This window comes from Ambystoma mexicanum, chromosome 3q (assembly GCF_040938575.1).
Source record: "Ambystoma mexicanum isolate Mex_15411 chromosome 3q, UKY_AmexF1_1, whole genome shotgun sequence".
Lineage (NCBI taxonomy): Eukaryota > Metazoa > Chordata > Amphibia > Caudata > Ambystomatidae > Ambystoma > Ambystoma mexicanum.
The window spans coordinates 1,095,221,386-1,095,237,935 of record NC_090926.1 but is presented as its reverse complement, the minus strand read 5'-3'; the positions used below and the strand labels follow the sequence as shown (position 1 = coordinate 1,095,237,935).

At 43.8% G+C, this 16,550-nt stretch overlaps 1 protein-coding gene across 1 annotated transcript in view; it reads left to right on the top strand.

The window, feature by feature from the left end:
• Positions 1-758: 758 nt before the first annotated feature.
• The window catches only part of LOC138447637 (zinc finger protein 35-like), a 79,574-nt gene continuing 63,782 nt past the window's right edge, over positions 759-16,550 (top strand). The window contains exon 1 of the mRNA XM_069603844.1: positions 759-844. Within this exon, the coding sequence (XP_069459945.1) occupies positions 815-844 (30 nt within the window). The 5' untranslated portion in view covers positions 759-814. The remainder of the gene's footprint in view (positions 845-16,550) is intronic.

Sequence of the window (16,550 nt, the reverse complement as noted above, 5' to 3'; positions counted from 1 at the left end):
CCCCCCCCCCCCCTAGCAACGCCTCTGCCTCCCACTAGCATGAAAGCAAAGACAGACTTAGTGAGTCAGCCCAGGATTCTCGCCAGCACACCAAACACTCCCGCAACGCTCTGCTCCAGTAAGAGGCTTTTGGAGTTTTTGGATCCCGATGAAGGAAAGCAAAGGCACACTAGTGAGTCCGCTCAGGATCTCTCGCCAGCACACCAAACACTCCCGCAACGCTCTGCTCCAGTAAGAGGCTTTTGGAGTTTTTGGATCCCGATGAAGGAAAGCAAAGGCAGACTAGTGAGTCCGCTCAGGATCTCTCGCCAGCACACCAAACACTCCCGCAACGCTCTGCTCCAGTAAGAGGCTTTTGGAGTTTTTGGATCCCGATGAAGGAAAGCAAAGGCACACTTGTGAGTCCGCTCAGGATCTCTCGCCAGCACGCCAAACACTACCGCAACACTCCGGACTTCAGTTATCTTTGTCACTGCAAATCTACTTGGAAGGTTTGCAGGGAGCTGGCTTAGTCGGAGTCCGTCGACCAATCGCAGCAATTCCCCTGCAGTGTGCGCGTGCGCCCTCTCCCTCACGCAATAGGCTCACAAGTACTTGCCTTCTTCTCCGTCATGACCACTAGAGAGTAACTGTGAAGGGACCGAGGCATTACGTCAATAGAGCACGAGATACAGGACAATGTACGTTGTACGGAACGTAACGTGTTAATAAATAAGTGACGAGAGGACGTTGCTAGGTCCTCTCCTCTAATGAGGAAGTAGACGCTACTCTGGCGAAGAGCTTAAGATTCAGGTGCTGGAGCCTTCCCAAGAGAATGGAATATTTCAGAGGGAGCATAGAGCAGGTAGTAATAATGCATCACTCGAGAAGTATCTCGGTGTGCCGGGGAACTGCTCAGTGTGTGCACCGTGCCCCACTGTGTCACTTTGTTCAGCGTAGTTTGGACTTGCAATGCTTATTAAAATTATGAGCGAAAACATTGTTGAAAAGTCTACACTGTGAAACCGTGCCACTCATAACTATCATATGCAGACCTTAAAGGACTATGTTTCTGTGGAACCCAATGAAAGCAGTAACACGGAGACTGTTTGACGGGGAGGTGTCCAGCAGAAGACATTCATTGAAACGAACAGGTGCCTTAAGGACGTGCATTTAGTGGTCGAACAACACGTGCACCCATCTGTATCCCTAGCAATGCATCCACGAGTTGACTACCCGTGGCCTGGCCAGTATGTACCACTGGGGCTCCGTGCGTGTCTGATCACGTTTTGTTTCCCCATTCCCTATTATATTTGTAGGTATCGCATTCGCGTTACAGCTAAACGCCAGCCTGCAACTGTGCACAGTCCGCCCAGGCAGTAGGAATGTGTCCTGATTTGCCCCAACTGTTATGTATGTTGCGCTAATATTTTCGTCATGGTTTTAAGTGGTCTGGCTCTAGGCAGGGGCTGCTTCAGTCTTCCTACGGATATCTATCTATCTATTTCAAGTGATTTCGCCTATGCACGCCCCCAGGAGTCTCTTACCACAAGAACCCATAGTGAAATTAACGCATTTGAAAACAGCAACTAGTTATTCACACCAGTGAATGGAACTAAATGTAGGACCATTGGGAATGTGAATGCACCAACGAGCATCATTTTCAAGCAGTGATGGGGAAGCATTTCGGGAAACTAGAAGTGGTCCTCTGCTCATGCTGAACAATTTGAGCCTTACAGACCAGTGATGAAGATGACCATACATGGCTCATTTATTTATTTATTTTGAGATTCATTCTGTTACAGTAGGTGCTTGTGGCAGCAGGTTACAGTCGTTGCATAGAAAGGTAACATGGGTAGCAGATTACAAATTACAGCATTATCTTAGATTAGTCATAGGTCATTAGTACAAAAAGTAATTAGTTACATTAGTTACTGGCAACATTTAAATCGAGTGAATAAATTGTGGAATACAGACAGGATTAGATACGTAATAACCTTTAGCTACCTGTCATACCACCAGCCTAAAGTTAGAAGAGATCTTGGGTGAAAAGCCAAGTTTTGAGGCCGTTGCGGAAGGACCATAATGATGGGTGTGTCCTCAAGGCTAAGGGCATGGAGTTCCAAAGTTTGTCTGTAAACACCGGGTAGCTGGGCCGCTCGTTTTTTGTTGTCAAAACCTGGGTATAGTGTCCATGCCAGTGTAGGTAGAGTGGGTAGGTCTATTGTACTGGATTTTCGAAACTTGATTTATCAGGTAAGCCGGGGCACTATTGGAGAGGCATTTGTGTGTAAGTGAGATGGTTTTGAATTTGATCCGATCTTGTACCGGAAATCAATGGATGTTACGTCTGGCTGAGGAGATGTGTTCATGTTTGGGGATGTTGAGAGCTGCTTGAATAGGATTGTTTTGCACAATTTTGAAGTTTATTGTTTCTGGCATTAAAACCAGCAAAAAGGGAGTTACAATAATCAACCCTTAATAAGGTAAGTGCTCTGGCCCAGGTGATGCAGTTGTCTGTAGATAACAAGGGTCTGCTGGCTCTGATCAGTTTGGAGGTGTAGGCTGCTAAGGAGTCTTTAGCATTGACTTGCTTTGTTAGGGTGAGTGAAGAGTCAATGTAGACATCTAAGGTTTTTATCCCCTTGGCTACAGTTATGATGTTGCTGTCAGTGTTGAACAATTTGTACGGTTTCAGTTTAGATTGGTTACCGATGAGACATAGCTCGTTTTGCGCCCTCCATGCTTGGATGGTGAGGTACATTTTGTTTAGCAGGTTGGAATCGGTGTCATACGATCCAGTAATTGGTAAGAATATTTAGGTGTCAACCGCGTAATTCGTATATGTGACACCCAATTTGTCTAATCGGTTAAAAAGAGGCTTGGTAAACACATTATACAGGGTTGGCAAGAAACAAGAGCCAGGAGGCGCTCAACGGGAGACCGGGCCTGGATCGGCTGCATCCGAGGTTGAGAAGACTCATCGTACGGTTAGAGAGGAATGATTCAATACACTATATGGCTTTGGGTGAGAAATGAGCAGCTAGTGCGAGGTGTTGGCATAGAATATTGCGGTTAACTAGTTCGAATGCTGCAGATAGGTCGAGTAGAAGGAGAATTGCTAAATCTCCTTTCTTTGATTTGGTCCATTTGGCTTTTGATGTCTAGAAGTGCCGTTTCCGTTCCGTGGCCAGGGCTGAAGCCTGACTGTATAGGATGCCTAGGAGATTGTTGGCTTTTAGGAATTTCTGTCTGCAGGTAAGCTACTTTATCGAGTATTTTCAGGAGAAATGGAACCGTGGTGATGGGCCTGTAGTTGGGCACATTGGGGTCCAATGTAGGTTTTTTTTAGCAATGGGAGTACCCAGGCTACTTTCAAATTATCAGGCACTTGAGGAGAAGGAGTTATTGATCAGGGTTGTGATGAAGAGTGCAAACTCATTGACACAGTCTTTAATGAGGGTGACCGGGCAGATGTCACCTTGAGGGCTTCAATCCTTTGATGATTTTTGTGGTTTTGGTGGTGAATACAGGTGTGAATTCAAATTTGTAGGCGATAGAGACTGACACCGTGGGAGAGTTGGCTTGTAGTGTCTCTCGGGTGAGTTTAGCTTACTTGGCTTTGATTTTGTTTTGGAGGAGGGTGATTTTGTCAGAGAGGGCATTTTGGACGTTTGAGCACCAAGGCTGATCCTTGATACAGTGATCAGGTATTGGAGTGGGAGATTTCAAGCTCCCGGAGTATGGAGAAAAGTTCCCTAGTGCCTTATTTTGCATTTTCAATTCTCTGGTTGCATGAGTTACCCTTGGCTTTGATGGTTGCTTCCTTGTATTCGGTGGATAAGGTATTGAAATGTGCCTTGTTTCCATTTGAGGGTGTTTTTTTTCCAGGTGCGTTCAGCCGATCTTCTCGCAGAACGTTAGGTTTTGAGGTTTGCAGAGAACCAAGAGTTAGCGTGAGTTATGTGTTTCATTTTCCGGATGTCCTAGGGAGCCACTTTGTTGATGGCGGCTAGGACGGTTTGGTTGTAGAAACATGGTTCATGGCTCATGGTTTGCAAACGTTTTCCTGTTCTTGTGAGTGTTGTGACAAATGAAGCACCAAGTCCAATTTGCGTTATGCGCTCATAAGGGTTGCATTCTTGAATCACTTTCATGCACTTGTCAAATCTTAAAATATGTGCTCATTCTTATGTTCTCAGAATGCGCTTTGATTTTATGCAAAGGAGGCAAAAGCTCTCATTTGTTATTTTTCTCCCCCCTCTGATTTCTAAAAGATTTGTATTTACAAAAGTGGAATTTTGGGCATATTTGTTTTGACTATTCCCTTTTTAATTTTAGCACTATATATCTCGGAATTCCAGGACTGTTTGACTTTCTCACACATAGAATTGGGACATTTTAGAGCACCACACAGTGGTCGAAATAAGGATTTGATTAACAAGAGCTCAAAGCATTTCCTGGATATCTAGCATCTCTTAGTAATCAGGAGCTACCGCTGGGGAACCATTAGCGGTCCTATAGTGTGATAACAAATGTAACTTTGTGTCCATCGTATCTGACCTGTTATGATTTAAATGCATTTGAAATGTGTTCTAATGTTTATTTATACATTTTCTCAAATATACAGAGTTAATGCCACTTAGGTATGTTAGTATGGCACTGTTGGCCTGTTCGTATGTAGATCCTGATAGCTGTTGCTGGTAAGCCAACCAGGCTCTCTTAGGCTCTAACGAGGAGAGTTAATTGGGTAGGTAAGACTAACAAGACTAATGATGGAGACTGTATTGTCGTACCGTTCGCTTCAAGGCAGGTTGCTTGCTATATCTTGAACTCCAACTTGGTTTACCCCCAATGATCTTCTATGATACAAATGGTCCCACTGTTCTTTTCATTTATACTAAGACTAACCACGAGAAGGATGCTAATTTTAGAGGTGGGGCTTGGGAGAGCAATGCATCATATGTCTGCTATGAATAAGCTAGGTTGCCCCTCTTCATTCCGCCCTCCAACTCTATCTAATGCGCATGCAGTTCCTTGTGCTTCCCAACCCCACGGTAATTCATATAGGGGTAGTTGGACGGGGGAGCCTCTAAAGGTCAAAACGTGTTAACAAAATCTATTGAGAATAGGGACTTGGCTACCCTGGTTTATCAAAACAGGTTAGAGCATTTAGAATCACTGGAAGAGATTGAATGACTCCCAAATAAAGTTGGGGCAAACGGGGAGGTGGTTCTAAATATCACAGAGTATATTCTGGCCCCATCTTCCATTCTAGATTCTAATTCTAGTGATGTGCCTTGGAGTAACGATCCCGGTATGCAAAGTGATTTATTTTATCTCTCAATCGTCTCCTGGAACATCGCAGTTGCAAGATGCAAACTGATGGATACCACAGTAAATTCCCTCTTGTCCACTTTTGCGATTATATAAGGAAACCTGGGAGGTGGGAGATTTGGTCTTGGCTGGGTACGGGGCCTACCAAATAAAAGCAAAGACAAAGACGAGAGGTAGGTGTTATGGTGGCCTAGCTACCTTATTCAAGAGCTCCCTCAGATGTAAGTTAATACCCGTGGAGATATCCGTGGATGTTCCAGCTCAATTGTTTGAGTTAGAGTCTGAGAACAATGAATTGTAGGATACCAGGTGATATTCCTGTCTCCATAACTTATAGAATTACCAGAGGGAATTCGACAATTGATTGTTTGTAACAGTTAATCTTTGGGCTAAGATGATGCAATGTATGGTACATCTCAGGCTTTTTAATGATCACCATGCCCTAGTTACAGCAATTCAATGGGGCAGGAGCACGTGTGAAGAAAATACCATCCCCCTTTTGATAGGAATTTGGTGGAGTGGGTTATCAACCAAGAGACTATGATGATGGGAGCTAACAAACTATTAATTCAAGCACAGATAGTTAAACCAAATACCCCATGTGCTTCATATACTGTTGAATGAAGAGGAAGAACTGGAGGTAATAGTAGACATGTTTGGAAAACTTGCCATCAATCTATATACTATGTTCACGGTCCAGGGAAGGGGGGGAATGGTTTGATGAGCATTGCAGTACAGCAATGTATTACTAACACTACTGAAGAGGGGAGGTATATGAAGGAGTGAAATAATTGCTGCTACAGAACAGTATAAACAAGTCCTCAATAAGTGGAAATTGGAACTAGATGGCATTGCCTGGGAGGAGTTAGAACTGGCCAGTATGGAGAAAAATTTGAAGACATTTTGGGAGGCAGTGAACAAGGGCACATTATCTAATAAGCAGTTGTCTGGTATGAAATTCATGATTACTGATGGTGCCTGGGTGGTACACTTCTCGGCCCTCTATTATTGGCCGGTTTGGCGAAAAGTGAGCGACCAGACAGCCAAGATTAGATTACATTGGTAGACTCGGAACATACACCAAATGTGGGTAATGCCGAAAGGCTCCAGTTTTTATATAAGGATGTTCTGAAAGCAATTGGGCAATCTAAAAGGGTGGCATTGACATTTTTGGGGACCGTTGTTGCCAATACGTTTAATGATATCCTGCGGTACAATTCAATCCTAGAAGGGTGGAGGCGAGCCATCATTGTCACCATTTTTAAAAAGGGCAGTAGAGATGGTCTTTTGGCTTACAGACCTATTTCTCTTTTAAATGCGACTTTTAGATTATTTGGAAAATGTCTCCTTAATAACCGGTAAGACTAGGTAACTGCTGAAGCTGTCCTTGCCTCGATACAGCTGGGTTTTCACCCTTCTTTAGGCACCATGGAACGAGAATTAAACCTATACGTGGTAATTGCCTGCTCTGTATATAAAGAGGGAACATTTATACGTGTCTTTTATGGACCTAAGCACTGCCTTTGACAATGTTAATCGTATAAATCTTTGGCAGGTTTTCGGGTCCTATAACTGTCCGGAAAATGTCCTGAATATACTTTTAACAACTAGTCCTGTGTGAGATCTCGGAAGAATGGCCATTGTACTCTGTGGGTTCCTTTTTTTCCAGGGTGAGACAGGGATGTGTATTTGCCCCTTTGTTATTCTCTTTATATATGAATGGGCTTTTTATAGACCTGTTGGATAGTTGTGAAGATATTCCTAAAACCGGAGGAATGGCGATACTAGCTCTAGTTTATGCTGATGATTCAGTACTTATAGCCCACACCCCCAGATCCCTGCTGATCTTGATTAACAGATCTGACTTTTATGACAAGTTTGGATCTGCAGTTATTAACGGCTGCCTTTCCAAGAGCAAGGCTAATTTCCCCACTATGCTGTGTGATGCTAATCCTATCCTAGAGTCAGGCATTTTGACTACCTGGGCATTCGATTTTCTGAAACCTTTATGGCAGAGACTCGTTCTATTAAAAAAGTTGTGTTAATGAAGCCATCTATAGGGAGTATATTTCGGTCCATTAAACAACATAGGCAACAACCGCTTTCAATCATCATAAAGTCCATCTATAATGCTTGAACACTTGGGATAACAAAATATGGAGGGCTTCTCGAATAATACAGATGTCCAGGTGGTTGAAAATAAATTCCTTAAGAATTTGCTGGCTCTCCCTAGGTTGGCCCCCAACTTTGCTACACATAATGAGGCGGGGCTCGACTTTATTCAGGATGAGCTTGCTCTAAAACCCATTCTCCTATGAATCGGTCTGGTCCAATCCTAAAGCCACATTAACGCATTCATCATATCCTGGAAAGTGTATTGAATAAGAGAGGTGCTGAAAATATAAAATGGTGTTCACATGTCAAACGTATGTTACAAAATGCAAATGCTGCATCCCACTTTTATACTCCCAACTTTACTTTATTTTGTTATGAGTAATGATCTTAAAACAAGAGTAAAAGCTATGGTTAGGGGACAGGAGAGACGGAGATCATCATAACCCACCAATAGGCGATATATGATTTTAGCATCAGACTCAATTAAAGACTATTTGACATGGAATAGCTTTAAATTCCACAAGTGCCCGATCACCAGAGCCCATTTTAATTGCTTATTATTAGGTGAACCTTTATCAAAACGTTCAGATCAAGCCAGCATGGCGAAATGCCTTTTGTGTTATGCTGAGGTGGAGTATATGCCACACTTTTCTTTTTTGCCCTGCATATGAGCCCTTGGGAACAAGGTATGATATGACAATTTATTTATATAGCGCCTATAGACAATGTGTTTCGAAGCGCTTCATGGCAAGGGAGGGAACAAGGGAAAATACAATGACATTCTTAAAACTCCACCAACAATAAGAAAGTGAAATTAACTATCGTACTCGGCCTGGCGACATCTCAGATAGTGGAAAAGCTATGACACAGATAAGGAAGGGAGGGGGAAGAGTGGGAAGTAATGGAAACAAACAAGCGACTACTGTACTAGACCTGACAACATCTCTGGTAGAGCCGGAGATTTACAAGAGGTGAGGGAGAACGGTAGAAGGACAAAACAAGCAACTATCGTACTAGGCCTGACAACATTTCAGATAGTGCTGGGAGGGGAGGAAAAAACAAGTAAGGGAAGGGGGAGAAGACCAACATGGTAGCTATCATACTAGGCCCAAGGACGATTCTGATGGAGTAAGTGCATAAAAAAAGTAAGGGGGAGAGTGAGAAGGAAGAGGGGAGAACAGCGAATAAATCAGTGAAAAGAGTCGAGAAGCAAGAGGGGAGAGGGAATATAGTTGCAGAAGTCAGTAGTGAAACACAAAGTTACAAGTGAACAGCAAATGCAAGTGAACATCAAATGCAAGTCGGGACTCGAGATGAAGATGGGCACAGCATGATTCAGGGCCACCATGAGTACAAGATGCAGGGGAAATACAGCATGGGAGATGAGAAGGGTGAAGAACCATAAGTTAATCAGTCCGTAAGTGTCAAATCCAAGCAATGGTGATGATACAACCATAGTGAATCAATACAAACTCCTGCAGTGTTTGAATGTAGGGGGAGAGGGCTCAAGGGGAAGCAGGGTAGACGAAATCAAACAACCGGCTTTTAGGAACAAAAAATGTACTCGGTATTGTCCTGCATTCCTTCTAAATGTGGAATCTCTCGATTACGGCCTGGTCACTGTCCCTCTACATTCATAGAGCATGGAAAGTAAGCGATAATGTATTGGGGACAGAGATCACGCTTGATGAATAGTTTTTGTATTGTATTGTAGTAGTCATCTATATAGTGCTTTTTCCCATTTGTATGGCCTCAATAATGCTTTGTGATGGGAACGCCCTCGGGGACCGTAGTCTAGGTATGGCAACGTTTCTAAGAGGAGACTTGGTGTGTGTGTGCTTTTGGCCAAGATTAGGACTTCAGAGGGCTGGCAAGCCACCAGTAAACAGCCCCATAGTTCAGCCATGTGGGCAGGTGCTGAAGGGTGGTCATGACAGAGCGCTAATGCAGGTGACTCTCTATACTCGGCTAGACCGACTATATCGTAGGTTGTCGCTGTATTCTAATGGCAGAGGTGTTGAGGCAAATTTGGTGTTTCAGTGCAAAGGTTATGTGACCAGCTAGACTGAATTTGTCATAGTCGCAGCTGCATTCTAGAATGGATGGGTGGAAAGCTGTGTCTGCGGCAGACGTCCACAAAGGTGGTGCATTTATACATACCAGAAACTCCGAGCATTGTCACTGTGTCTGATTTACTGGCACTATGGGCGGGCTACCCCAAGGTCTGCCAGGGCGATAGACTAGTTGTCCTAGAGTATCTAGGTGGTACAGACATGCTACCATGGAAAGGCCAGGCTAATGGGATTCTCTGAGCGCAATAGTCTAGCTGTCCTAAAGCATCTTCTTGGTTGGGCAGACGTGCTACCATGGAAAAACCAGTCTAGTGGGATTCTCTGAGCACAATAGACAATAAATTAAATAGACAGAGCTACTACATGTCTTCTATGTTCTACCAACGTGAACAAGGTAGTCTAATAATCGTAAGATCAAGGATACCTGCATGTAACTACTGTGCGTTCCAATGGATAACCTTCAGTAGGCGCAAAGGAGGTTACTAACAAATATCACGGAGCTTCATGGGCGAGCTGAACCTTGTAGGTGAAATGCTCCAAGTACACCACGTCTTTCCCTGCATGTGCTTTCCTCCAGTTGCAGGCCACTCGTATATCCAGACCCAGCCCCCTGGCTTGACCCTGTGGGTATCTTAGGCGGGCTAATATCAATTGATAGGTCCAGCACTGGGGCCCCGTAAACAGTGGCAAGCCATACTGCCATGTTAAGGTTTAGAAGGGGCACTCCAGACACATCATCTTAGTGCAACCAACTGTGTTCTAAAGGGATTTAGGTGCACTGGTCCAGTTCTCCCTTAAGACCTATTACACATATACCCCTGCCCTCAAAACATCAATTTAAGTGTGTTTCGTTTCAGAGACCCAAATCTCCTAGTGTGCATTTTTATCCCCAAAATCCAACTAAGTTCAATACATTTCCTATCCCCAAAATACAATTAAGCACACCTCATTTGCTACCTCCAGTAATCCATCTACTCAAGCTTTCGGAGTGCTCTGCAAAGCCCCCCGTCGGCCTATTACGTTTGACCCTGTTCCTGCTAACCTGTATCAAGCTCTGCCTATCTGGGAATCGACACGCAGAGCCACTGCTGTCGAACCTTGTGTTTGGGAACTGCATTTGGGTCGCGTTTTGTCGCCTTTTGGGTACACAGGGGGATATATGCGCAGGCCGCGCGACCCTGGCCTACCTAGGAGTGAAACCGGGAACCCCCCACACCGAGACGCTATAGCAATGTACTGGGTGGGACTCTCCTGCGAATTACGCAGTAACCACAGACGTGTCAGGGAATTACCCAGCCATCCACCATGGTCTATAACCAAGGACCCAGAAAACGGGCCCTCTGATGGGTACAGCAGAGCCTCTGGAAGAGGGACCAGGCAAACGCAACATACCCTGCACCATCCAGAGAATCTCGCCTGGAGATCCACTACTGGGCACCACCTGGATAGACACGGCCAGCTCATCGGCTTCCAGAAAATAGCATGGAACTTGGGCCTCCTACCTGTAAGCACAGACACTCGCTCCTCCTAATATACTCACTCTCCACTTACACCAACAAACAAAAGAACACAGCTATACACCAACAAACAAAAGAACACAGCTATACCCCTCAATCAATTTTGGCCTAGATGCACACATAATATCTTAAACAGGTTCCACAGCAGCCAGAATGCAGATGAGACTAACTACCTTGCTGCACACATTCTACTGACCTCTCACAACCACTGCACCACACCTAGCATTAGAATGCAGCCACCACCGCACAAATCGCACTGGCAGCACACATACCGAGTGCACCCTAGCACTATATACTACTCGACTCTCTCCACTGACCTGTACTATGGTCACCGAGGGCGTTCAACCCACAGATCTCTGAGATCATACCTATGATTTATATAAGGTGCTATACAAATACACAATAACATAATATATTAAATACAAGAGCTACCGCTTCAGGTCTTCTAGGATCACCTGTGGCGTGAGTTTACACTTGACCCCAGTGCCTGTTTCATGACCTGACCATGTCCCAAAAACATTTCAGTGGTAACGTACATGCTAACATCATATTTTCAGGTGTTGTATACAGGTAACCAGAGTGTACCAGTTGGAGTGGAAGGAAGCACAGGGACTGATGTGTGGTCGTGTGCAAGGGGTGGATTGGGGGTCGGGTTTAGCAGGGTGGGCCACCGCGATAACAGCTGGCATCCTCTGCAACAAGTCTTCTTGCAGTTTTGATAAGTCTGGGCTGGTGCTTGTGTGTGATAAAATATCATGGGAAAGATGATGGAGGCGGGTTCAGGATGTGGTATGGAATAGCCACGTTTTGAGGGCCTTTCTGAATGCGATGTTGTCATTGTGGCGGATGTGGAGAGGGAGAGAGTTCCAGATGGTAGGAGCTTGGATGGAGAAATAAGATCCTTCCAATCTAGAGGAGTTGCAATGGGGGATAACGAGGAGAAGAGCAGTGCCAGATCTGAGGTTCGTGGTCAGTCGATAGTGTATGAGTTTATCCTGGAGGAAGTTGTGTCCAGAGTTGTGGCGGGCATGGTGAGTGATGTACGTGGCTTTCAAGGTAGACCGTTGACCAATAGGGAGCCAGTGCAGGGCTAATATGTTCTCAAGGTGAAAGGCCAATAAGGAGACAGACATCAGTGTTTTGCATTCTTTGGGGTTTCCTGAGCTGGAAAGCCAGGGTGCCTAGATAAAGACAATTTGTGTAGTGAAAAGGGTAGATGATGATCGCAAGGATGGCAAAGATTGGGTGAGGGTAGGTGAGGTACGGGAAGATTCACCTGAAGATGCGTAGATAGAAGAAGCAGGCGCTAGACACAGAGTTGATGTGTGGGGAGAGGGATAGGTTCGATTCCAGCTTACTTTCAAGGTTTTTCACATACGTGGAGATGTTGTCTGGGGCGGGGTGGGCATAGAGAGAGAGGCCTTGGGACTGGATGGGGTAGGAGAGTAGTTATTGCCGCATGCTAGTATTTCTGTTTTGCTAGGGTTAAGGAGGAGGTGGTTGGTCATCATCCAGTGGTCAATATCAGAGGTTCAGGATGAGAGGTTGGATCAGGCGGCACTAGTGATTTGGGGATGATCGGATTGTCATCTCTGTATTTGTAACAGAGGATGTTATGGGATCGGATGAGTGTAGGGAGAGGGCAAAGGTAGATATTGAAGAGAAGGAGAAACAGGGATGCGCCCTGCGGAACCTTTTTCAGAACTGGACGAGAAATGGAGGTGAAAGGGGGGAGGAGCATGATTTGCGAGCGATTTGAGATGGAGGAGAGCGGTTGGGCATAAACCAGTGATAGTTCGCTTTTACCCTTGTTGTATGAACACTAAATATGCACTGTATGGTTGGTCTAAATTGCTGAATGTATTTTTGCATGATATACTGGATAATTGAAAGTGTCGATCTGGCAAAGATACTAGTGTTGGTCCTAGGAGTACATTCTCAAGCTGTGTCAGTATATGTTATCATGGGAATACGTTGCGGGGTCTGTTTCTATTGATTACTGTGAACATAGTTGAATATAGGTTGCCTAGGAATTGTGTGTAGTGTTTATAAAGGTTTTTAAAACAAATGTGTATGGAATGTACATTTATGTATAAATTCAAATTCGTTCTTTTATGTATGTATTTTAATCCGAATAAAGTCCTTGACTGACTGGCTCATTCATACACATTCCCAAATATACAGAGTTAATGTCGCTTAGGTATGTTAGTATTGCACCACTGACCTGTTGAGCTGAAAGTAGCTCCTGGTAGCTGGTGCTGGCAATCCAACCAGGCTGCCCTAGGCTAGATCCAGGAGCTAAAAAGCCCCCAGCCATTTTGATAACCTTCCATATGAATGCTGTTGTACAAGACACATACAATGCCTCAAAATAGATTGGTAAGTTTTTGTGCATTTGCCAAGCTAATATCATTGTCAAGTAGTAAATTACTAGCCAGCAATAGGATGCAATTTGCCACATCAATTCTATTCATATACGGAACACAAGGTTTTAAACCCGCCATTTTTTCAATAGCATTCATCATTCCAAAGCTTCAAAAGGAGGTTTACATGGAGATTCAAATTACAATAAGCAGATTCAAAATCCTACCAGAATTTTGGAATGTATCTATCACAAAGGCAGTTCAAATTACCAAACTTTAAAGTTTAACAGTTGTGTCAACATTTCAGAGAATAGGTTTTCCTGTGAACTTCATCTATCATAGATTGAGGAGTCTGCTAGAGCTCTGTTACAAAAGCACATCTTACAATAGTCTGTGCGAAAGATACAGTAACTGGCACCAGCTTGAAGCATGACACATTGGTTATGTTGTAATGACTGCAGGGCTGGGCGATATATCAATATATTTAGATTAGACAAAATCGGTAACATTATGGGATTAGACAATATCGTTAACATCGAGATGTAAACGATATGTATATATATATCTGTCCCCCATTAATTAAGAAATCAATATGACAAAATGTCACAATGCCTACTTCAGTGCATATAGGGATGTGTATCCTACTTGCATTTGTTTGTTAGTATTGCCATTATTGTTGAGATTATCCTTTTGGATCAATTGCAATTTTACAATGAGGTTAACTGACAATGTTAGGGTTGTGTTTTGCATTTACTGTTCAGTATCATTACAGTTGGCATCTCACATGTAGTTGGCTTACAACTGAGCATTTAACCCACATAAACAATATCGAGATATATATATCGCCATTCAGCACAAAAATATCCAGATGACATTTGGTCCATATCCTTCAGTCCTAAATGACTGTACCTCAGGTTTCTCTGCAATACATTTTCAATCAAGCACATGGCTAGCACTGCCCCGCTAGAGAGCCAACTCCTCCAGACCCCTGACCCAATGGAATCCGGATCTGCTTCCATGAAAGCAGAATCTTTGATTTCATTAGGAATACAGACTCAACAAAGTCTCATAATTGTATAGCATCTGGCAGGATGTACTATTCTTTTTCCACAACATTAGTCTCTGCAACTTCTGCTTAAACATTGTGTACAATCCAACAGATAATGTGGGTTGGTTCCTCCATTTAGTGGGTTAAATTTGAGTTAATCTCTTCAAGAATCGTAACTAATTTTGCTTTACTAAATACGTTTAGTTATTCGATTCAATGTTATGAATGTCTCCATAGTTTTCAAATTCTTAGTTAATTCTTTGATTGTTAATAGAATGAGATCTGAAGAACATTTATTAAGAGTTTTGTTCTCACTTTTCAATTATTTTTTAACTCTTTGAAGAGTGTTGGTTTTCGTGGTAGATCTACACCTTTTAGAATCCCTTGGGCTTTATAACATTGTCCTAGTGTTAGTGCATGGAGCTTTCTTTTTATCTCGCTCATGTTAGATTTAAGATGTAAAAAATATCTGTTGGGGTGTGAAGCCCACGATTTCAGCATTTGTATCTGAAATTATAATTTCTTCATAGGACATATTGTCAAAGTATGCCTCATGTAGAAACCAAACAACACACCACATATAATATTAATGTTATTCCTTACTGCATTTCCACTGCTATTTCAATGATGGTGATCCTGTGGAGATATCAAAGCTCTCTGTGCCTAATAAAAGAGTTCATAAGCAACTAAACTTGGTATGATTATATTTATGGGCTTCAATCTAAACTCGTATATCAATTGTACCCCTTTTCTGTAATCACTCTGTCAATCTTTTGAAGGTAGGCAAGCTGCGTGTGCCCGATACGGTGGTTGAGAAGTAACTAAAGCTGGCATGATTATGTAACCTCCACAACCATGGCTCGTCTTGTATAGTGACAGCAATTTTTTATTTTTTTATTTCTCTTAGAGAGCACATTTCTTTTGGTAAACCCAATTTATGCTGCCTTTTTATCTTTTTTGTATTTCTTTTTGGCTTGATGATGTATATTATTTAACTCCGAGAAGCTATTATCAATTGTATGTGTATGTAACAAATACTCTTGAGGCCGTAGTTATGCTCAGCTGAACAAAAAACCTTTTTTTCAGGTTCAACCAAAATACAATTAGTATACTGCTTTTTTTAGTCCCTTTTAAACTATGTAAAGATGTGGCCTTGTAGGGGTTCTTCTCCGCTTAAATGCCCAGTTGTAGTCCTCTGTGCTCCGTTCTGCATTTGGTCGTCGTATCCAGTGAGCGATCTTTTATGCTATCTTGTGAAGTGCCGCGCCAAGGGGGTAATGGATTACTGCTCGAGTAAGAATCAATGAGTGAGGAATCCCCCTCAATCCCCATCATCGTCAGTGCTGGTATCCTCCATGCTGGCTGCTGTTCGGCCTGCTGTGTCCTGCCATTTCCCCGAGAGCAGTGATCGTTGGTAGAACTATGGCCTGGTGAGTGGGCCGGAATAACACTGTTAAAACACTCAGTCGGTCTTCTCGATCTGAGGGCCGCTGTTTATCTTGTTCCTGACCGCTAGATGGTCTCTGTGAATGATTCATAACATGTTGGGTTATAAGGTTAAGACTCTGAGTCATGGGGTCTGTTTGAATATCCCGTGTTCAGAAAAGAAAAGACACAGCGCTGATGTCTGGTGTTGTGTAAGACATCTGGAGTCTTTTCTTGACCCGCTACTGCCATGGGGGTAAGCAGGGGCGGCCTTAAGGCCAGCAGCACCCTGGGCGAACTGGCGCCCCCCCTCGCCCTCCTGGCTAACGGGGGGCGGAAGGGGCGGGGCCAGGATGAGCAATTTTATTTTATTTTTTGTTTTTTTAACTCCTCGCTCCGGCGAGGAGGTTAAATAGGTGCCGTTAGCACCCCATTGTCATTGAATGAGCCCGCCATTGCGGGTTCATTCAATGACAATGTGGCGCCTGCCACACCTTCTGCCACCACGCTAGCTCGGGGGGAACGCTTGAAAGACTCCCCGGAGCTGGCGTGGTGGGGGCTAATGGCGCCTTTCTTGTGAAAAGTGTCCACGGCGGAGGGGCGCTTTTAAATGCACCCACCGCCGTGGGCACCTTTTACAGTAAAAGGCCACCTGCTGCGCCTTGTCCCACAACGCCAGCTCGGGGGAGCTCTT